The sequence below is a fragment of the Nerophis ophidion genome, linkage group LG08 (genome assembly GCF_033978795.1).
Source record: "Nerophis ophidion isolate RoL-2023_Sa linkage group LG08, RoL_Noph_v1.0, whole genome shotgun sequence".
Taxonomy (NCBI): domain Eukaryota; kingdom Metazoa; phylum Chordata; class Actinopteri; order Syngnathiformes; family Syngnathidae; genus Nerophis; species Nerophis ophidion.
In genome coordinates, this window is record NC_084618.1 from 50,351,212 (window position 1) to 50,373,865 (window position 22,654).

Consider the following 22,654-nt stretch of genomic DNA (forward strand, 5'->3'; position numbering starts at 1 on the left):
ATGGAATGATGATGACCACGCAGCACACAGAGAGCAGCGGCATGATGATGCAGCAAATCACCAAGGAGGTGGTCCAGAGGAGCGTCATGGGAGGAACCTCCATCACAAATAAGATGTTTTATGACTCCTAAAACCTTTACTTGATCTTCGTTGTCACCTTTATTCAAATTCACGCTCTTTAAGGGTTTGATGTGCATTCCTTAGTGTGCATGTGTGAGAGTGTGGTACCAAAAAAAAACTATTTTTAGTTTGTCTGTTACAAATATTGCTGTCAAGTAAACAACACGAGCGCACACACACGTTGTGTTTTTAAAGCAGGCAGGTAATCCCCCCGCCTGTTCCCTAATCCAAAATGACACAACGCCCTTGCCACGCTAATCTTGTATATCTGTTGTGTCTGTGTGTGATATTACAACACACACACACATATTACCAATTCATTTGTAGTTTATATTCTTCCATTGTTTGCCTCTCGTGTTTTTGTTTTGTTTTTTTGGACTGACTGACTGACAAGAGTTATGGTGAATTCAAGGGAATCTCGTGCATAGATGTGTATGATATTACAAAGAGATCCCTGATTTAAAAGTAACACCAACATGCATGCCGAATATAGCTGACTCATGTATCAGGCTTTGTTGTGCTACTCATGCTGGAAATAATTCAACAACTACTTGGTTTTACATTTCATGAGATGCTTTATGCTCCTACTACTCTATTGCATTAATTAATTTTTGCAGGAATTGACAAAAAAGATTGTATTATAAATATGGTCAATTTGTTCTGCATTTGAACCCCATGCAGGTGCATCTCAATAAATTAGAATATCTTTGAAAATGAAACTCTTACAGAATGTTATATTTTAAGAATGTATTTCGGAATCAGTATGTACATTTTTTTTGTAATTTGTCAACAAAGTTTAATATTATGAACCAGTGATTCTCAAACTCTCCATTTCGTGGTACGTCAAATAATCACTTAAATATTTAAATAAATGATAAATGGGTTGTACTTGTATAGCGCTTTTCTACCTTCAAGGTACTCAAAGCGCTTTGACACTACTTCCACATTTACCCATTCACACACTGATGGAGGGAGCTGCCATGCAAGGCGCTAACCAGCACCCATCAGGAGCAAGGGTGAAGTGTCTTGCTCAGGACACAACGGACGTGACGAGGTTGGTACTAGGTGGGGATTGAACCGGGGACCCTCGGGTTGCGCACGGCCACTCTCCCACTGCCCCACGCCGTCCCCTTATTTAAACACTGTGTTACTGATCAAAGTGTGTGTTATGTTACAGTGGCCAAAATATTCAACGTATTTGTTAAATACAACTTCTGTCTTCTTTTAATTACTATTTAGTTTTACTGTGCTACTGTATTTTAATGTTGGTCATTATGGTGGTACTTGGAGAGCCAAGGGTTTTTGGACAAAAGTTTGAGAACCACTGTTGTAAACTATACGGCTCTAATCAGCAGACAAACTGCAAAAACTAAAACCTTCTGTTTGTGATTCACAGTTTGCACAAGTCAAACATATTCTGCTGCAATATTCCAATTCATTGAGATGCACCTGTACTGTATTGTGTCATATAAGAAAAAAAAGGGCCATCCTCAAATGTAAACGTGGTGAAATGGATAAATATTTGAAAATAAATGTAATCACATTAAAGCAGACGCGCTTACAATATATTTTATGTTTTCTGTATGTGTTGCACTTAATAAAGATTTTGAAACAAAGCAGCGCGGTGTGACACGTGTTTATTGATAGACTTGAAGTAAGAAACAAGCACACACAGCATACTATTGCGCATTTTCTTCCAAAATTACACTTCTGTACGTTGCTGTTTTTAAAGCTGGGAATGCACACACCAATTGCTAGTGTGAAAAAAAAGGCTGTATTGAAAAAAAAACATTTAACTGTATTTAAAAAGTATGCAAAGATAATGAATTATGTAAGAGACAGCAAAAGCATGCAGGTGGAGAGTCTAGCCCAGGGGTGTCACACTCATTTTGGATCGGCGGCTACATGGAGAAAAATCTACTCCCAAGTGGGCCGGACTGGTAAAATCACGGCATGATAACTTAAAAATAAAGACGACTTTAGATTATTTTCTTTGTTTATGAATAGAACAAGCACATTCTGAAAATGTACAAATCATAATATTGTTGGGGTTTTTTTTTACATTTACATGTTGCGGTTAATAGTATTCTATCTTTATTTGTAGTTTTTTTATACTTTCTGAATACATTACATGATAATGTTCATCAGTCAACTCATTAATGTTCATTTTCAAAATATATAGATTAAAAAAAATTATATCAAAATCAAATTACAGAATGTCATTTATGTAGTTTGATCATTTTCCTCGGCTGATGTACTCACATCATGTGGTTTATTTTGTACAAAGATACAAATAATTGCTATTGTGACATCCAGTGTACACATTTAGAACAGCAGTTTCTTTCATTCAACAATTTCAGGTTAATTTTTTTACTTAGCAAACTCATCCCGTGGTCTGGATAAAATCTGTTCGCGGGCCGTATGTTTGACACCCCTTGTTTAGTCTTTTATATGCCATTTGTCGTTTACACTCAATGATTGGCTGTTGTAGACAATGCAGACCTCTGATTAATTGGATGCAAACACCTTCCTTACACACCTGAATAGATACGCTGATGACGTTCGCGGTGTGGTTTAGTTCCAGAGGCACGGCCCGGGACAGAGGCACCGTTGTTTGACACCCATCGGCCTTATCACCAGGTCCTTCATCACCTCCACAGTCCCAAAAATTGCGAACAGTTCCTCTGTGAACGTGGCGTTGAAGGTGTAAAGGTGGGCCCGCCTGTCCACGTCGTAGAAGGACAGCTGGCCTTGCTCGTAGTCCAGGTACACGCCCACTTTCCCGGGCCGCCAACTCGAAGGCAGCGAGGTGGCGGGAACCGTCAGGGCCTTCAGGTCGGCGCCCCGCTCCAGACGGAGCATCAGGTAACCCGTGTGCGTGTTGAGCGAGCCGAAGCCTCGCCTCACGGCGGACGCCTTGGCCACACCGAGCCGCCAGTCCCGTTGGCCCACCTCCACCTCCCAGTAGTGGCGCCCGGACAGGAAGCCCGTCCGGGCCGCTGCACACCACCAGCCGTCGAAGCGCCGGCTGCAGCAAGGAACGTCGCGGCGCTCCAGGCCGCATCGCATGCTCTTCTCATCGGCGGAGATGAGCAGGTCCGGGTTGGCCGAGTCCGGGTCCAGTTTCACGTCCTCTGTCGGGGTCACATGACGAGAAATATTAATACATGTACGAGTACAATGAGGAGACAGACTGTTTCATTTTGCCTATCATTTACAATTCTTATGTAATACAAGAACACTTATCTCTTTCTTTTTTTATGCATTCTAATTTGTAATATACGGCAAGTACGAGGTGGCTAACGATGCAAGCCATTTAAAAAAGACAACAACAATACTCCATTTACATCCCGCAACCAACGTTCCCTCTAAAGCAGAGGTCACCAACGCAGTGCCCACGGGCACCGGGTAGCCCGTAAGGACCAGATGAGTAGCCCGCAGGCCTGTTCTAAAAATAGCTCAAATAGCAGCACTCACCAGTGAGCTGTTTCTATTTTTTAAATTTTATTTATTTACTAGCAAGCTGGTCTCGCTTTGCTCGACATTTTTAATTCTAAAAGAGACATACTCAAATAGAATTTGAAAATCCAAGAAAATATTTTAAAGACTTGGTCTTCACTTGTGTAAATACATTTTTTATTTTTTTTACTTTGCTTCTTATAACTTTCAGAAAGACAATTTTAGAGGAAAATACAATCTTAAAAATTATTTTATATTTTCTAAACCGATATACCTTTTTACCTTTTAAATTCCGTCCTCTTCTTTCCTAACAATTTAAATCAATGTTCAAGTAAATTTAGTTTTTTTTTATTGTAAAGAATAATAAATACATTTCAATTTAATTCCTCATTTTAGCTTCGGTTTTATCGACAAAGAATATTTGTGAAATATTTCTTCAAACTTATTATGATTAAAATTAAAAAATATATATATTCTGGCAAATCTAGAAAATCTGTTGAATCAAATTTAAATCTTACTTCAAAGTCTTTTGAATTTCTTTTAAAATTTTTGTTCTGGAAAATCTAGAAAAAATAATGATTTGTCTTTGTTAAAATTATAGCTTGGTCCAATTTGTTATATATTATAATAAAGTGCAGATTGGATTTAAAACATGTCATCAAAAATGTATATTTATTGTGAGAAATCATTAAGATGATCAGTGTTTCCACAAAGATAAATATCATTAATTATTAATAATAACATAGAGTTAAAGGAAAATTTAGCAAATTGACTGTTTCTGGTTATTTATTTAAGTGTGTATCAAACTGGTAGCCCTTCGCATTAATCAGTACCCAAGAAGTAGCTCTTGGTTTCAAAAAGGTTGGTGACCCCTGCTCTAAAGTGCGCGCCTGCGCAATTGCGCATCGCTCACACGCCCTCTGCGCACGGCAAATCCATGCTGCACACAAAGTCAAATCCCATCTGACCTATCAACAAAATAAACACAGATAACAATTTGTTCTGTATGATTTTGCAATGCAACTGTGAGTAACATATGACGGCAAGTGGGGAGAACAATATTCGTCAACACTGTTAAATTATTAAATCTCTAGAGACTTTAAAGAGGGTAGGAATTCCATCCATTACAAAAAACTGTTTGTCGGCCGTAACCACAACAGAAACATAGTAAAAAAAAAACTTTTATCTCGCAAAACCGGTCATTGTCTGCCGTACAAACCAGGTTCAAACCAACTCTTTCTCATCTGTCATATCGACAGCAGCCGTTCTCTCCCTCTCTTACTTGCTCCAACGCACGCAGTCAAGGCACTTCGCCAGTGATGCATTTATGGCCACAAAAAAAGTCGGATAACTCCAACACCACACAAAGTGTCAATTCCCAGATCGTTACACTATGACTTCCCAAACTGATGTGCTTATTCTACTGTCATTTATTAAGAATGTACATTTTTTATGAATATTAATCATGGAACGCTGTCACTAGCCTAGAGAAATGCTAACAAAAAGATATATTAAGCGTAACTAAATGTGATTGATTGATTGATTGATACTTCTATCAGTAGATTGCACAGTTCAGTACATATTCCGTACAATTGACCACTAAATGGTAACACCCGAATAAGTTTTTCAACTTGTTTAAGTCGGGGTCCACGTTAATCAATTCATGGTACAAATATATACTATCAACATAATAAAATCATCACACAAGTTAATCATCATAGTATGTACATTGAATTATTTACATTATTTACAATCCGGCGGGTGGGATGAGGAGCTTTGGTTGATATCAGTACTTCAGTCATCAACAATTGCATCAACAGAGAAATGTGGACATTGAAACAGTGTAGGTCTTATTTAGTAGGATATGTACAGCCAGCAGAGAACATAGTGAGTTCAGATAGCATAAGAACAAGTATATACATTAGAAGTACATTTGAGTTGTTTATAATCCGGGGAGATGTGATGTGAATGGAGGAGGGTATTAGTAAAGTGTTGATGTTGCCTGGAGGTGTTGTTTTAGAGCGGTTTTGAAGGAGGATAGAGATGCACTTACTTTTATACCTGTTGGGAGTGCATTCCACATTGATGTGGCGTAGAAAGAGAATGAGTTAAGACCTTTGTTAGATCGGAATCTGGGTTTAACGTGGTTTGTGGAGCTCCCCCTGGTGTTGTGGTTATGGCGGTCATTTACGTTAAGGAAGTAGTTTGACATGTACTTCGGTATCAAGGAGGTGTAGCGGATTTTATAGACTAGGCTCAGTGCAAGTTGTTTTACTCTGTCCTCCACCCTGAGCCAGCCCACTTTGGAGAAGTGGGTTGGATTGAGGTGTGATCTGGGGTGGAGGTCTAAAAGTCACCGGACTAGCTTATTCTGGGATGTTTGGAGTCTAGATTTGAGGGTTTTGGAGGTACTGGGGTACCAGGAGGTACCTGAAAGGGGTACCAATTATTTCCAAAGCTGGACCCTCACCTAAGCCTAAAATACTATACCACACAGCTCATGAAAAACAAGATTGTATTTGTTATATTTATTTAAGTGGCCCAATTCACTTATAATAGAAAAAATGTCCTGGAAAATGACTGCTTTCATTTGATTATTAAAATAAAACATGTAACTTGTTATTAAGTCAGCTTTGGGACAGGTGTGCTGCTGGTGTAGCCAAAATGTGCACGTCTGAAATTGCTCACATGTTCGCCCATGAATGCTCGGGGAGTTTTTGCGTTTGTTCACACACATGAACAAGTAGAGGGAACATTGCCCGCAACCTTAATAACCAAGTATTAGCCATGTTGTTTCATAAGAGCTATTGCCAAGGAACTACTTTTAGCGGTGTCGTGACCACAGAGAGTTGCTCAATCTTTTCTGATCCAGAGCATATTTTCTTCATTGAAAAAATTCTGAGGCACACCACCAGCAGAAAACATTAAAAAATGAAATTCAGTAGCCGATATTGACAAGACAAAGTCATTCTCACATTTGTTGGAAATTTATTTAAACTATAACCAAGCATGCATCACTATAACTCTTGTCTCAAAGCAGGTGTACTGTCACCACCTGTCACATCACACCGTGACTAATTTGGAGTTTTTTGCTGTTTTCCTGTGCGTAGTGTTTTAGATCTTGTCTTATTGTCTTATTTTGGTGGCTTTTCTTCTTTTGTTGGTATTTTCCTGTAGCAGTTTCATGTCTTCCTTGAATGCTATTCCCTGCACCTGCTTTGTTTTCGCAATCAAGACTATTTAAGTTATGCGGGCGCAAACCTTCTTTGTGGGGACATTGTTGATTGTCATGTCATGTACAGATGTACTTTGTGGACGCCATCTGCCCCACACGCTGTAAGTCTTTGCTGCCATCCAGCATTCTGTTTTTGTTTACTTTGCAGCCAGTCCAGTTTTTGTTTCGTTTTGCACAGTCATCCCTAAGCTTCAATGCCTTTTCTTAGCGGCACTCGCCTTTTGTTTATTTTTGGTTTAAGTGTTAGATACCTTTTTTACCTACACGCTGCCTCCTGCATAGTGTGATCACGCCAAACCATGTTCCCGACATCTACAAAGCAATTAGCTATCTGCTGCCACCTGCTGATATGGAAGAGTATTACACGGTTACTCTGCCGAGCTCTAGACAGCACAGATGCTCAACAACGGCATATTATTTACGGATTATATTCACTGGTTTGCGAAGAATATTTTTGACCCAATTAGGTGAAATTACATAATCTCCCACGGCACACCAGACTGTATCTCACGGAACACTAGTGTGCCGCGGCACAGTCGTGGAAAAACAACAAACTAGCTTATGCAGCTATTGACATACTGAGCTGCTGCTGCATCGCCTCTCAGCTGGTGAGAGTTGAGCCTGGATTATGAAGCATTCCTCTCACCGGGATAGTAGAAGGATGTGGCCATAATGCGAGAAGTTGGTCAACTTTGACGTTAAACTTAGACCCAGTGATGGCGGGAAAGACGGTTGTTTGCAGCACTTTTTTTTTTTTTTTTAATTTGCGTGAGGATTATGATTCATTCTTCATTTAAACGGGAATATGAGAAAATCACATCAGTCAGCATCCCAGTGAGAACAGACATGGTACAGTAAGTGATTGTGTTTTTATGTTTGTCGTTTGTATTTCTTGTTTAGCACTTAGCAATACTGTTACTCGATGCTTAGTGTTCACTAAAGCTGGGTCTGTTTAGCACACAGCTTCTGAAATTTGTAGCTCATCCTCCTTACATTCAGGCTCAAAAATATAAGGTTCCGATCATCAATTGTCCCAAAGTAGTGGCTGTTATCTCTCAAGAAGTCTGCCATGATTAGTAGCGGTCTTGAAGGGAAAAGCAAACGTTGTGATGCATCTGTGAAATTAAAATGCTGTTTATTTAATATGAGTGCATTATTGGCGGAATAAAGCAAATTCCATTACGCCATTGTTAGTTGACTTTAGCTATTGTTAATTTACTATTTAGAATGCATAAAAAAGAAAGCCTTATGAGTTATTGTCCTACATAAGGATTGTGAATGATAGGCAACATTTTTAAAAAGTGCCGGTCCCCTTGTGTTTAAGGAAAAAGACTTTCAAACCTGATGCGTCACAAATCCAATTCCAGACTGTAAAGAAACAAAAACATATCAAGAAATCTGTTTAACGGTTACATTTAGCATATCTTCAGTTTGGCGTAAAACACCATCATGCTCACCACAATGGGGGATGTAGTGAACAGCATCTGAAAAAAACAACCTGATGTAAGTATGATTTGTTGACTATAATACAGAGTGCTGAACAAATGCTCACACTTTTTACGGGTGTTTATGTTGTGCCCAAAGTCTCAATAATGGTCTATAAATGAGATATTTTCATTTAGGTATGTACTCACTTTTGTTGCTGATATGTTTTTACATTTCCTGTGCTATACAAGCTGTACACTGACTACTTAACATTGTGTCAAAGTGTCATTTCTTCAGTGTAGCCCATGAAAATATATCAGCACATGTTTGCAGATATGTCAGTTGAGGGGCGTGTACGGGGTGTACAAATGTAAATTAATCAGATTAATCACTTTTGTAGTTTGATTGATCATGATTAATCACATGTTATCACTCACTTTTAAGTAACAAACAAATGCAATTTTACAGTCAGAATGCCAAAGAGCATTTTTCATATGTATTAATTCAATGCCTGCAATGAGGTGGCAACTTGTCCAGGGTGTACCCCGCCTTCCTCCCAATTGTAGCTGAGATAGGTAGCAGCGCCCCCCGCGACCCCAAAGGGAATAAGTGGTAGATAATGGATAGATGGATGGATTAATTCAATCCACGTCATTGATTTTCTCAAAACAGTTTAAACATAAATACAGTCTGGGTGTATTTTGGAGTGAAATTTGCCAGAAAAGACACCAGTCGGAGTGTCCTCTTTGCACTGACGTGTGCATTGATGTGATCACTGACCGTATAACAACCCTCTGCCTTGCAGGTATCTACCCACGGGTTAAGGTAAAGGAGCATATGTGGTCAAAATTAACTACATGATTAATACGCATATCCATCCATCCATTTTCTACCGCTTATTCCCTTTTGGGGTCGCGGGGGGCGCTGGCGCCTATCTCAGCTACAATCGGGTGGAAGGCGGGGTACACCCTGGACAAATCGCCACCTCATCGCAAGGCCAACACAGAAAGACAGACAACATTCACACTCACATTCACACACTAGGGCCAATTTAGTGTTGCCAATCAACCTATCCCCAGGTGCATGTCTTTGGAGGTAGAAGGAAGCCGGAGTACCCGGAGGGAACCCACGCATTCACGGGGAGAACATGCAAACTCCACACAGAAAGATCCCGAGCCTGGATTTGAACCCAAGACTGCAGGAACTTCGTATTGTGAGGCAGACGCACTAACCCCTCTTCCACCGTGAAGTCCTAATACGCATATGTACATACATAATTAATATACATATGTATATAAAATACATATGTAATTAATCACATGGGTTAACTCGACTATAATGTACGTAACTGAATGTCTATAATTGGCATATGATTTATGAGTAGTAATTTAGAAGACACCTCACCCATGTTCTTGTTTCTCTGCTTTCTGACCAGCCATTGCTTTGTCACATCCTCCTGAAGCCAAGCAAACAGAAGAAGGAGGAAACACATTTTAAAGTACTTCAAAATAACTTAATATTGATGAAATATGTGACATATGCTAATAAATATAATGTTATTGTACGTCTTACAATATAAGGTTATTATACTTACTAATATTGTTCTACATTATACCCCCGTTTGGTTTCTTTGTGCCTGCATGGGTTAGTTAGTTAGTGCACCTTTATACATGAATTACTGTATTTACCTAATATATTAACTAGTCAGATAGTACCTCTGTATTTTAGTTGTTTTGTTGGTTGGTTAGTTAGTACTTTACTAAGCTAGTTAGCTAATAATTTAATAAGTACATTCATGCTATTGTTAATACCTTTTTAATTGTGGTTAATTAGTTAGTAAGGTAATTGGTTAACACATCTATAACTTTGTCAGTCTGTCAGTTAAGTAAGTAGTTCGTACATTCAAGCTTTAAATAGCATCTTCATACACTGGTTATATAGTTATATGCTTATTTACTGCCTTCAGTAGTGAAATATTACCTCTGTGTACCATCAAAGTTAGGTGACTATTAAGTAAGTCCCCTGATACCTTTATTACCTTATTAAAGAAAGTGAATGAGTTCATTGGGACTTTCATACCTTAATATGTATGTTTGTCCTGTTTGTATGTATGCATGCATGTCTGTATGCATGCATCTACGAATGTAAGTGTGTACCTAGAGGTATGTATGTATTTATGTATGTACGAAAGTACGTATAAATGTATGTACGTGTTTATATATGCATGCATGTAAAAATGTACCTATAGACGTATGTATGTACGTATGAATGTTTCTACGTATGTATATATGTACTGTATGTATGCTTGCATGTCTGTATGCATGCATGCATGTATGTATGTATGTATGTATTAATGTATGTAAGTATGAATGTACGAGAAATGTATGTATGTATGTATGAATGAGAAATGTATGTACGTATGTATGTATGTACTCTATGTATGCCTGCATGTCTGTATGCACGCATGCACAAATAGACGTATGTACGTATGTATGTACTGTATATACGAACGTATGTATGTATGTTCTGTTAAGTATGTGTACATGTCTGTATGCATGAATGTACAAATGTACGTATAGACGTATGTACATATGTATGTATAGACAAATGTACGTATAAACATAAGTATATACTGTATGTGTGGGTGCATGTCTGTATGCATGCATGTACAAATGTACGTATATATGTATGTACGTATGTACGCATATACGAATGTACGTATAAACGTTTGTATGTACTCTATGTATACGTTCATGTCTGTATGAATGCATGTACAAATTTACGTATAGACGTATGCATGTATGTATGTATGTGCGTATTAAACTATGTACTGTATGTAATGTATGTGTGTGTGCATGTATGTATTCATGTACAAATGTACGTATATATGTGTGTAGGTATGTATGTATATACGAATGTACGTATAAACGTATGTACGTATGTATGTACTCTATGTATACATTCATGTCTGTATGTAAGCATGTACGAATTTACGTATAGACGTATGTATGTATGTATGTATAAACGTATGTACTGTATGTACTGTATGTGTGTGTGCATGTCTGTATGCAAGCATGTACGAATTTATGTATAGACGTATGTATGTATGTATGTATGTATGTATGTATGTATAAACGTATGTACTGTATGTACTGTATGTACTGTATGTGTGTGTGTGCATGTCTGTATGCATGCATGTACAAATGTACTGTACCTCCAGGCATAGGTATGTGTGTACAGACATGTATACGTTCATGTCTGTATGAATGCATGTACAAATTCACGTATAGACGTATGCATGTATGTATGTATGTATGTATGTTCATATTAACGTATGTACTGTATGTGTGTGTGCATGTATGTATGCATGTACAAATGTACGTATATACTGTATGTGTGTAGGTATGTATATATATATGAATGTACGTATAAACGTATGTATGTATGTATGTACTCTATGTATACGTTCATGTCTGTATGCAAGCATGTACGAATTTACGTGTAGAAGTATGTATGTATGTATGTATGTATGTATGTATGTATGTATAAACGTATGTACTGAATGTGTGTGTGCATGTCTGTACGCATGCATGTATAAATGTACTGTACCTCCAGGCATAGGTATGTGTGTACAGTATGTATGTACGAATGTACGTATGTACATATGTAGGGAAATGATCCATATTCAGGGGTAACTCCACTTTTGTGCATTTCACAGAAATGGTTTCGGGTTACAGTTGACTACAGACCTGGACCGGAATGTCGGTGTTCAGCACAGCCAGCATGACAAGTTCCAAAGCGGGCAGCAGGTTGGGCAGACGGCCTCTCTTCCACTGGAACTCCAAGTCGTCCAGCATCATCAGCACATGCTCGCCAGGCCACACTGTGGGCTAGAAGAAGACAATAACAGCTTATTATTCACTACATGTTACTGAGATGACAATCAAGGACAGGATTTATTATAATAATCTTTAAGGCATTAGTGGTTGACACTCTAATCACAGAACAAACTCTGTCACACTTCATCCGTACTCTCACCTCATGTCTGTTTTTCATTTGCCGTGTCCACTCCATGATGACCCTCCTGTGAGGACCCATGTCATACTCCCCATCCGCCTCCAGGATACAGAGAAGGTGACCCCTCCAGTCCCTCTTCTCTGCGGTGGGGGACTGGCAGTCTGATACATTGACTTTTGACTGAACAACACAGACAGTATTTAACATATTTAAATGTTCCTGTAGAGCACACATTGCAATAGTAAAGTATTCCCTTCCAAAATGTGTTATTTTGTTTATTAGTATGGAGGTCTTTGGGGAATAAAGACACCCAAAATTAATGTTTTTTTCAATTCAAGGCATGGTGAAAACATTGTATTAAAAATGTTAATAGCCTTATTTTCTCTTTACACACTTACAGTCCACTTGCATTTGGCTCAGGAGGTGTATTTGAACATTCATCTAAATAGTTACATGGTCACCATTTCCGGACGGCCACTCTCTCCATATCACTTCACCCCATTAACCACATTATACATATGTATACAACATTTTGGGGTCGGGGTTATTCTAAGCATCAAACAATGACCAATGACAAAAAAGATGTTCCAATCTATTCTATCCCATTCTATTATGGTAAATGGGTTGTACTTGTATAGCGCTTTTCTACCCCTTTTTAAGGAGCCCAAAGCGCTTTGACAGTATTTCAACATTCGCCCATTCACACACACATTCACACACTGATGGCGGGGGTTGCCATGCAAGGCGCTCACCAGGACCCATCAGGAGCAAGGGTGAAGTGTCTTGCCCAAGGACACAACGGACGTCACTAGGATGGTAGAAGGTGGGGATTGAACCAGCAACCCTCAGATTGCTGGCACAGCCACTCTACCAACTTTGCCACGCCGTCCCCATTACATTCTATTCAATGCTGTTCTACTCTACAGATTCCATAAAGTATAGGCACACAGGCAAAAATGCTTTGCAGCGGTTCTCAAACATGTTTCACCAAGTACAAGAAAACACCAGCTGTCCAAGTGCCACCCTAATGACCAACATTAATAATAAAGTAACGACGTGGGCCAGAGTAGTCATCAAAAACAAGGCAGAGGTTTTATTTAACAAGTATATTTAATATTTTTGGCCACTGTAGTATTAACCACAGTTTGAACAATAACACTGTGTTTGAATATTTATTTAAGTGATTCTTTGGCGTACCACTAGAGGCAGCCCAACCCAAAAAGTCCATACAACAGTTTTGGAATCACTGGAATAAAATCTAAAACTTTTTTGTTTTTAATATTTGTTATGTGATCATTTTCTTCTTAAACAGATTACACAATTTTAAAATTACTATATTTGTATCTATAATATTACATTAAGTATGTTATCTACAAATTAAAGTAACTTAATTGTATTGTTTTTAATATATATTTATTGAGTTAACATTACCATTTTTATTCTAATACATATTATGAATTACATGTTTTATTATATTTGTTGTACTACTTATTTGTAATACAAATTAGACAATATTATACTACAGTGATATAAAATATGCAATATGATAAAATATATGATACTGTCTTCATTTGCATGTAATTTATTGATTTTAATACACGTATCTTTATTTTACAAATAAGGCTAGTTTTAGAATATGTATATTAAATCAGTATAATATTTGGATTGATTGATTGATTGATTGATTGATTGATTGATTGATTGATTGAAACTTTTATTAGTAGATTGCACAGTACAGTACATATTCCGTACAATTGACCACTAAATGGTAACACCCGAATAAGTTTTTCAACTTGTTTAAGTCGGTGTGTGCATAATATATACGTATTAGTTACAACATAAATGTTTATGTATACATTTTAAAAATGATCTACTTTTATACACATTTTAAGTATTTAGGTAATCATTTAAGTGTTGATTAATGTTTCAATGTAACTTTTAATTCTACGTATATTAAATATGTTTATTATATGTTCAGATTTTAGGATAGAATGGATTTTAATAGAACATTGTTGTCTAGTCTACTGCAATGTTTTTCTATTGAGACAAAGTAATTGATGGCAATTTTTTGCACTCTTTTTTTGGAGTACCGCACGGTGTGATATCAAAAAGGCGGAGCGAGACACGTAGCAGCTTGATGACAAAACTGTGTTGTTGTTGTTTTTTACAAACACGGCTATAGTCGTATTTGTATGAAAAGAAAAAACATTTTTGGAATCCTCTTGCAGTTTGGGATGCAATTGAAGTTACTCCTGTCAACTTGTTGGCGCTCAAGCTGCTGATTGCAGAAAAAACCCTCACAGCCAAAACACAAGTGACATTGTGCGTGAAGTTTCTGGGGTTTTTTTTGCACTTTTGTTAGCAGTCCAATCTTACTGAGTAATATTCCAACTAGGATTAAACGGTGTACCGATACTAGTAACTAGTATGGTGCCGCGATACTAATGAATCATATTTGGTACCATACCGCCTCTAAAAAGTACTGGTCCCCGCCTCCCCTTTTTTAAACGGGAATGACAATGCGTCGTCGTCGCGTCGTGACTTTGCTGGTTTTACGAGCAGAGGAGCATGTTCGGCAACGCACAATCACAGAGTACTTACAAGCAGACACAGTGTGAAGACAGAAAAGGTAGAATGGACGCATTTTGGCTTAAAGTAATAAAGGTGAAGTTATAATACTGAAACGCCCTGAGGAAGAGGTGCGTTAAGACGTGGCTAGCTAGCGGCTAACGTCCAGCCGCATTCTGCAGTGTTAGCTACTTCTAAATCACTAATTCGGGTCTCCATGGTGACAAATAAAGTGAGTTTCTTACAAGTATCATCCCCTCAGGACGAGGAATAGCTAAACATGCTTCACTACACACCGTAGCTCACTGGCGTCAAAATGTAAACAAACGCCATGGGTGAATCTACACCTGACATCCACTGTAATGACACCAAGTAAAGGAGCATATCTAGTAAATACTACAATGATTACATCGATATTTTCTTCCATCACAAAATCTTTTTTCGTTCTTTTGTTCATTTATATTTTCTTTTAAAAAATGCAGGAAATATGTCCCTGGACACATTAAAACTTAAATTATGTGAATTGAAGTGTGAATTATATTTATATAGCGCTTTTCTCTAGTGACTCAAAGCGCTTTACATAGTGAAACCCAATATCTAAGTTACATTTTTTAAACCAGTGTGGGTGGCACTGGGAGCAGGTGGGTAAAGTGTCTTGCCCAAGGACACAACGGCAGTGTCTAGGATGTCAGAAGTGGGAATCGAACCTGCAACCCTCAAGTTACTGGCACGGCCACTCTACCAACCGAGCTATGACCATTGTAGGATTCTGTAACTACTTGGTATCGGATCGATACCCAAATTTGTGGTATCATCCAAAACTAATGTAAAACCTCCAAAAAATACAGAAGAAAAAGTGATTATTACATTTCAACAGAAGTGTAGAGAGAAAATGTTCAAAAAGACAGTAAGCAGACATTAACAGTAAATGAACAGGTGGATTAATAATTCATTTTCTACCACTTGTCCCTCATAATTTTTTTCAAAATAAATAAAGGAAATTGACACAATATGTTACTACATATGTTAGCAGCTAAATTAGGGGCCTTTATATGCTTACTTACTAATTAAAAGACAAGTTGTCTTGTATGTTCACTATTTTATTTTGGGACACAATTGTAATTAGAAACATATGTTTAATGAAACATAAGATTTTTTGTTCAAATAAAGCCAATAATGCCATTTTTGTGGTCCCCTTTACGTAGAAAAGTATGGAAATACAGTTTGGTATCGGGACAACCCTAATTCCAACTGTCCTTTATTTATGACCTGCCAACTAGTACTACAACAGTAAACTTGAATACAGTTAGATTTAGTTATACCTGCACTTTCTTCTCCAGTATAGCAGCCCACTCCACAATAACGTCCCGACACAAGCCTGCAGGCCAGGTGTCCTCACAAGTCCATATGTGCTGCAGAACGTCTGACCTCTGCAAGAACAGCCCATGTATGAACAGGGAATCGGTATCACAAATATAATTTACCGATAGTGCAAAGTGAGGAAAAGTTGTGAATACCTGGCAAATTTTGTTGAGTTCTCGGGCCAGCTCCATAATAAATAATTGACTTTCCACCAGCGGCTCCTTCTTGTCAAGCCTCACTCGCTTACGGGACTCCTGGGGCCAAGACAGAGCGCAGTAAAAATGAATCTTGGAGACAAGACTAATTCTGATTCAGCACAAATGGAACAGCATACTCTGAGTCGGCTCTTGAGCTTTTTCGCCGGTTCAATAAGGAACTGCAGGCATTCTTTAATCATGCTGGACAGCCTTAGAAGGGATGTACCCTGTGTAGAGAAGATACACGTACGCAAATCAACGCATCTTAGAAGAGGAAAGCGAGTGAGAGTGCAGGATTTACAGTTGTGGTCAAAAGTTTACATACACTTGTAAAGAACATAATGTCATGGCTGTCTTGAGTTTCCAATAATTTCTACAACTCTTATTTTTTGTGATAGAGTCATTGGAGCACATACTTGTTGGTCACAAAAAAAATCATTAGGTTTGGTTCTTTTTTTATTTATTTTGAGTCTACTGAAAATGTGACCAAATCTGCTGGGTCAAAAGTATACATATGCAGCAATGTTAATATTTGGTTACATGCCCCTTGGCAAGTTTCATTGCAATACAGCGATTTTGGTAGCCATCCACAAGCTTCTGGCAAGCTTCATCTTTGTCCGTGTGGTGTCAGATTTAAAAATAAAATTGAGCTGTTTGGTCACAATAACCAGCAAAGTGTTTGCAGAAATGGTGAGACCTTTAATCCCAGGAACACCGTTATCAAGCATGGTGGTGGTAGTATTATGCTCTAGGCCTGTTTTGCTGCCAATTGAACTGGTGCTTTACTGAGAGTAAATGGGACAATGAAAAAGGAGGATTACTTCCAAATTCTTTAGGACAACCTAAAATGATCAGCCTGGAGGTTAGGTCTTGGGCGCATTTGGGTATTCCAACAGGACAATGACCCCAAACACATGTCAAAAGTGGTAAAGGAATGGCTCAATCAGGCTAGAATTAAGGTTTTAGAATGGCCTTCCCAAAGTCCTGACTTAAACATGTGGACAATGCTGAAGAAACAAGTCCATGTCAGAAAACCAACAAATTTAGCTAGACTGCACCAATTTTGTATAGAGTGGTCAAAAATTCAACCAGAAGCTAGCCAGAAGCTTGTGGATGGCTACCAAAAGTGTCTTTTTGCAGTGAAACTTGCCAAGGGACATGTAACCAAATATTACCATTGCTGTATGTATACTTTTGACCCAGCAGATTTGGTCACATTTTCAGTACACCCATAAAAAATTCATAAAAGAACCAAACTTCATGAATGTTTTTTGCGACCAAGTATGTGCTCCAATCACTCTATCACAAAAAAATAAGAGTTGTAAAAATATTTGGAAACTCAAGACAGCCATGACATTATGTTCTTTACAAGTGTATGTAAACTTTTGACCGCAACTGTTTATCCTGCCCTGAGTTCATATTAGAGGAGGAGATGATGATTGAGAAGTTAAAATGTGCAGGAAAAATGTGGGTGGCATTATCCGACATACCATAAAAATATAAACAGCAGCATTGAATAGAATAGAGTTTTGTTTGTCGTTATTACAGCGAACAGGTTGAAAGAACAACGAAATTGGAGGTTGCTGGTGCAATAAATGATGATTCAGCAGTCCCAACCTCCCCTGAAAGTAATGCTGGAGCTACACAAAGCTGAGATAGAGGTGTATTTTATCGTTACTTTTTGATTTGACTTAAAAGGTGACTATTGAAGACCTTCTCACATTTTTCCAAGTGGCCCTTGTAGTACATTATCTATTTAAACTGCATGTGTATAAATCTTGTTTTTTCCAACTCAAATTGGTATTACACCGTATAATTATTTTAAAGTAATATACATGGGAATAAATCATTCATAGTGCACCATTTCAAATAATACATCAATGATATGATTTATTATATTTATACACATTTGTGCAGCGTTTGTCGGAGGAGTGTGTTAGCAGAGATATGGAAGATTAGAAGAAATCCAGGATTACCACTGCTGTTATTGCCATGCAAGTCCAGGTACAGTAGTAACTGTACTTCCTACTGTAAAAAAAACAACAACCTCTGCTTTGCAAAACAAAAAAACATGCACAATAGTTGGAGTTGATTTAAATGTGCATGATGCAAAACCAATGCATGATGAAATAGTTTTGTCACGAGACACTGATATACACAGATGACATGTTTTTAAAAAAAAATTATATAGTTGATAACAACAATAGGAATTTTCTGAACAATATGTGTGAATGTGAGTGTGAATGTTGTCTGTCTATCTGTGTTGGCCCTGCGATGAGGTGGCGACTTGTCCAGGGTGTACCCCGCCTTCCGCCCGATTGTAGCTGAGATAGGCGCCAGCGCCCCCCGCGACCCCAAAAAGGGAATAAGTGGTAGAAAATGGATGGATGGATGGAATATTCATTTAGACAAGGGTCAATTTTAAGCTCAATACTGACCTTCAAGAGAGGATGAATTTTCTTTTTGGCAAGAAAAAAAAATCACAGCGCCCCTTTGTTGGTGTTTTCTTCAAGCGTGTAGTAATTTAGTGCGTGCAGGTTCCCGCAATTCCTGCTCACTTGGACTGCGACACCCGCGACTGAACCAAAGAGCTTTATCTGCTTGACTCAGCAGTTCCATACTATAGCCGACAGAGGGAACCATAGTGCCACTGTCAAGGGATCTCTTTAGGCTACTTTTTCTTCCTCGCCAATAAAACACAACTGAAACACAATCTTTCAGTGATGTATGATGGAGCTCTTCAACGAGACAGCCAAGTAAATCTTATATTTTAAAAAAAAATGATTGCATTGTGTCCAAAGACAATTGCGGGGCTGCCAGTTTATGTTTTGGCCATTGGACTTTCTTTTTAATGTATGGACATTAAAAAACATATTTTTAAATTTTATTTTTAAATACATAAAACATTTTTTAAAATAAAGCCTTTTTCATGTGTTGAACTTGAAAAACCAATAACGTTTGCGGAAGTTTCCTGCGTCTCGCCCGGCTTCTTCTGACCACAGTATCACACAGCTCAGGATACAGGTTTGACACAGTATTTAATACATCTTTTACTTTACACAATTGTCTGTCTTTCCAGCTTTTCCTTGTTCGTCTCTGTGCCTCTGTCCTGCGTCTTCATGCGTCCCTCCCGCTTCATGGTCTCCAGCGCTGCTAATAAAGGGAACAGGTGATTAGATAACTCGTTCCAGCTGAGGTATCCACTCACCTGTTGCTGCTTCATGGCCGGCCTCTGCACACACCCCGCCCGCAGGGGACGCGTGGAACACGCCCCTCTCCACACGTTATGCAAAAGTTTTGATTCTAATCCCCGCTAAACAGAATAAGACGGATGTGTTTTTATAAGCTGACACCAAAGGTTTTTTTTTCAGAATAAAAGTGGGGATAATTGTGACTGTGACTACAATATATTTGGAGCCCTGCATTAAAAATATTTTAGACATGGCAGAACGAGGACTGACATCTACAGAAATCTCTACGCACATATCAACAGAAGCGGAATCACAGACCAAAACGTATGTTTTTTCATATACCGGAACCGGAAGTACTCCCCTCCTGAGCTGCCACTTTATAGTGTAAGAGGATTTTGAGTGTCCTTATGATCCTAAGAATTAGGTTGTGTGGGGACTTCTATGTCCCCTGGCAGGGTCTCCCAAGACAAACAGGCCCTATGTGAAGGCCCAGACAAAGGGCAGCTCAAAGACCCCTGTGAAAAAAACAAAATCAAGGACCGAGATTTCCCTCGCCCAGACAGGGGCCCCCCACTGGAGCCAGGCCTGGAGGTGGGGCTCGATGGCGAGCGCCTGGTGGCCGGGCCTGTCCCCATGGGGAAACGTGGGTCCCCGCCCTCCAATGGGCTCACCATCCATAGCAGGGGGCCCAGATGTCGGTGCAATGTGAGCAGGGCGGAAGCCAAAGACGAACCCTTGGTGTTATAAGTTCCGTCTACATATAGTCTGACTCACTTCGACGCACAGCAAAGGCTCTGGAACCAGTTCTCTCGAGAGGGACTAGACTCTCCTCCACTCTGGCGCTTTCTCCTATTTCTGGAGCTGAAGTTGCCGAGGTACTTAAAAAGTTTATTGGTGGATGAGATCCACCCGGAGTCTGTCTCGGTTAACAATATTCTGCAACATTGCGTGGAAATCAGGGGTGGTGCCTCTGGATTGGCAGACTGGGCTGGCGGTTCTTCTTTTTAAGATGGGGAACCGGAGGGCGTGTTCCAACTATCATGGGATTACACTTCACAGCCTTCTCGGTTAGGTTTATTCAGGTGTACTGGAGAGGAGGCTATGCCGGATAGTCGAAACTCGGATTCAGGAGGAGCAGTGGGCTTTTTGTCCTGGTTGTGGAACTATGGAGCAGCTCTATACCCTCAGCAGGATTCTTGAGGGTGCATGGGAATTTTGCCCAACCAGTCTACTTGTGTTTTGTTGACTTGGAGAATGCATTTGACCTAGTGCCTTAGTAGGTCAGAGGGTATGCGGTATCTGACTGCCTGATAGTGGCGGTCCGTTTCCTGTATGATCAGTGTCAGAGCTTGGTCCGCATAGCCGGCAGTAAGTAGGACCCGTTCCAGTGAGGGTTTGACTTCGCCAAGGCTGGCCTTTGTCACCGGTTCTGTTCATAACTTTTATGGACAGAATTTCTAGGTGCAGTCAGAGTGTTAAGGGGATCCAGTTTGGTGGCTGCAGTATTATTTCTCTGCTTTTTGCAGATAATGTGGTCCTGATGGCTTCATATGACCAGGATTTTCAGCTCTCACTGGATCAGTTTGCAGCCGAGTATGAAACAACTGGGATGAGAATCAGCACCAACAAGAGTGTATGGTTCTCATCCGGAAAAGGGTGGAACGGGGAGATCTCTTTCCCCAATTGGAGGAGTTCAAGTACCTTGGAGTCTTGTTCACGAGTGAGGGAAGAGTCGATCGTGGGATCGACAGGCGGATTGGTGCGGCATCTGCAGTGATGCGGAAACTGTATCGGTCTGTTGTGGTGAAAAAAGAGCTGAGTCAGAAGGCAAAGCTTTCGAACAACTGGTTGATCTACGTGCCTATACCTTCACCTATGGTCATGAGCTTTGGATTATGACCAAAAGGACAAGATCACGGGTACAAGCGGCCGTATTGAGTTTCCTCTGTCGGGCGTAGGGGCTTTTCCTTGGAGATAGGTTGAGAAGCTCTGTCATCCGGTAGGAGCTAAAAGTAAAGCCGTTGCTCCTCCACATCGAGAAGAGCCAGATAAGGTGGTTCAGGCATCTAGTTAGGGCACATCCGACTGGTGGGAGGCCACGGGGAAAACCATGGCCATGTTGGGGGGACTATGTCTCCCAGCTGGCCTGGGAATATGTCGGGATCACCCGAGAGACGCTTGAATAAGTGGCTGGCAAGAGGGCAGTCTGCAGGGGCTTCTTTGCCATGAATTAATTAACGTGGACTTAAAGGCCTACAGAAACCCGGTACTACCGACCACACAGTCTGATAGTTTATATATCAAAGATGAAATATTAACATTGCAACACATGCCAATACGGCCTTTTTAGTTTACTAAATTGCAATTTTAAATTTCCCGTGAGTTTCTTGTTGAAAACGTCACGGATTGATGAAGCGTACGCGTGACGTCACTGACTGTCAGGAAATATTAGTAGTTGCATCATTCGCGGCTAAAAGTTGTCGGCTTTAACAGCATAATTACACAGTATTTTGGACATCTGTGTTGCTGAATTGTTTGCAATTTGTTCATTTAATTATAGAAACTATAAAAAACAATGCTGTTGGTGGAAAGCGGTGGATTGCAGCTGTCTTAAGCACCGAGACACAGCCGATGTTTCTTTGTTTGTTGTGAAGCGGAGCGGTCAAGCGAACGTGTTTTCTCTACGTCAACCAGCATGTTTTTGGATGGGGAAATTATGATATATATCTTACTGGAGAAATCATTGGATTATTCGTCATCCTGCAGCAGCGGCAGCTGTGAGCTTGGCTCCTCGGCTTCTCTCTGAGACACTTTGTGTTCACCGCAGCCATCCGACCTCGAGGTATGTCTTTACAATCTTTTACAATCTTTAAAATCTCACTAAAACACTATTAAAACAATAAGCAGACAAGGGATCTTCCAGAATTATTCTAGTAAATGTGTCTGATTACATCTGAAACGCTCACACTGCCGCCGCCCTGAGCCGTCGCTTTTTTTTTCTTTTCTTTCTAGTCCTTCATTATCAATATCCTAATTCACGGCTCTTTCATCCTCGCTCAAAATAATGGGGAACTTGTCGC

General features: G+C 39.5%; 2 protein-coding genes across 7 annotated transcripts in view; one reads left to right on the forward strand and one right to left on the reverse strand.

The window, feature by feature from the left end:
• The window catches only part of itgb4 (integrin, beta 4), a 68,922-nt gene extending 67,186 nt beyond the window's left edge, over positions 1–1,736 (forward strand). For both annotated transcript variants that reach the window (XM_061908799.1, XM_061908800.1), the window contains one exon: positions 1–1,736. In XM_061908799.1, the coding sequence (XP_061764783.1) occupies positions 1–131 (131 nt within the window). In that variant the 3' untranslated portion in view covers positions 132–1,736.
• The window catches only part of zgc:194990 (uncharacterized protein LOC568410 homolog), a 23,685-nt gene continuing 2,464 nt past the window's right edge, over positions 1,434–22,654 (reverse strand). For 2 of the 5 annotated variants that reach the window (XM_061908814.1, XM_061908812.1), the window contains exons 2-11: positions 19,443–19,536; positions 16,521–16,610; positions 16,342–16,440; positions 16,147–16,254; positions 12,278–12,436; positions 11,989–12,129; positions 9,644–9,695; positions 8,272–8,298; positions 8,156–8,182; positions 1,434–3,254 (exon numbers count right to left, since the gene is read on the reverse strand). In XM_061908814.1, the coding sequence (XP_061764798.1) occupies positions 2,695–3,254; positions 8,156–8,182; positions 8,272–8,298; positions 9,644–9,695; positions 11,989–12,129; positions 12,278–12,436; positions 16,147–16,254; positions 16,342–16,440; positions 16,521–16,583 (1,236 nt within the window). In that variant the 5' untranslated portion in view covers positions 16,584–16,610; positions 19,443–19,536 and the 3' untranslated portion in view covers positions 1,434–2,694. Of the gene's footprint in view, positions 3,255–8,155; positions 8,183–8,271; positions 8,299–9,643; positions 9,696–11,988; positions 12,130–12,277; positions 12,437–16,146; positions 16,255–16,341; positions 16,441–16,520; positions 16,611–18,821; positions 19,003–19,442; positions 19,537–22,654 lie in introns of those variants that run through there. The other 3 variants (XM_061908813.1, XM_061908811.1, XM_061908816.1) reach the window with 3 other exon arrangements.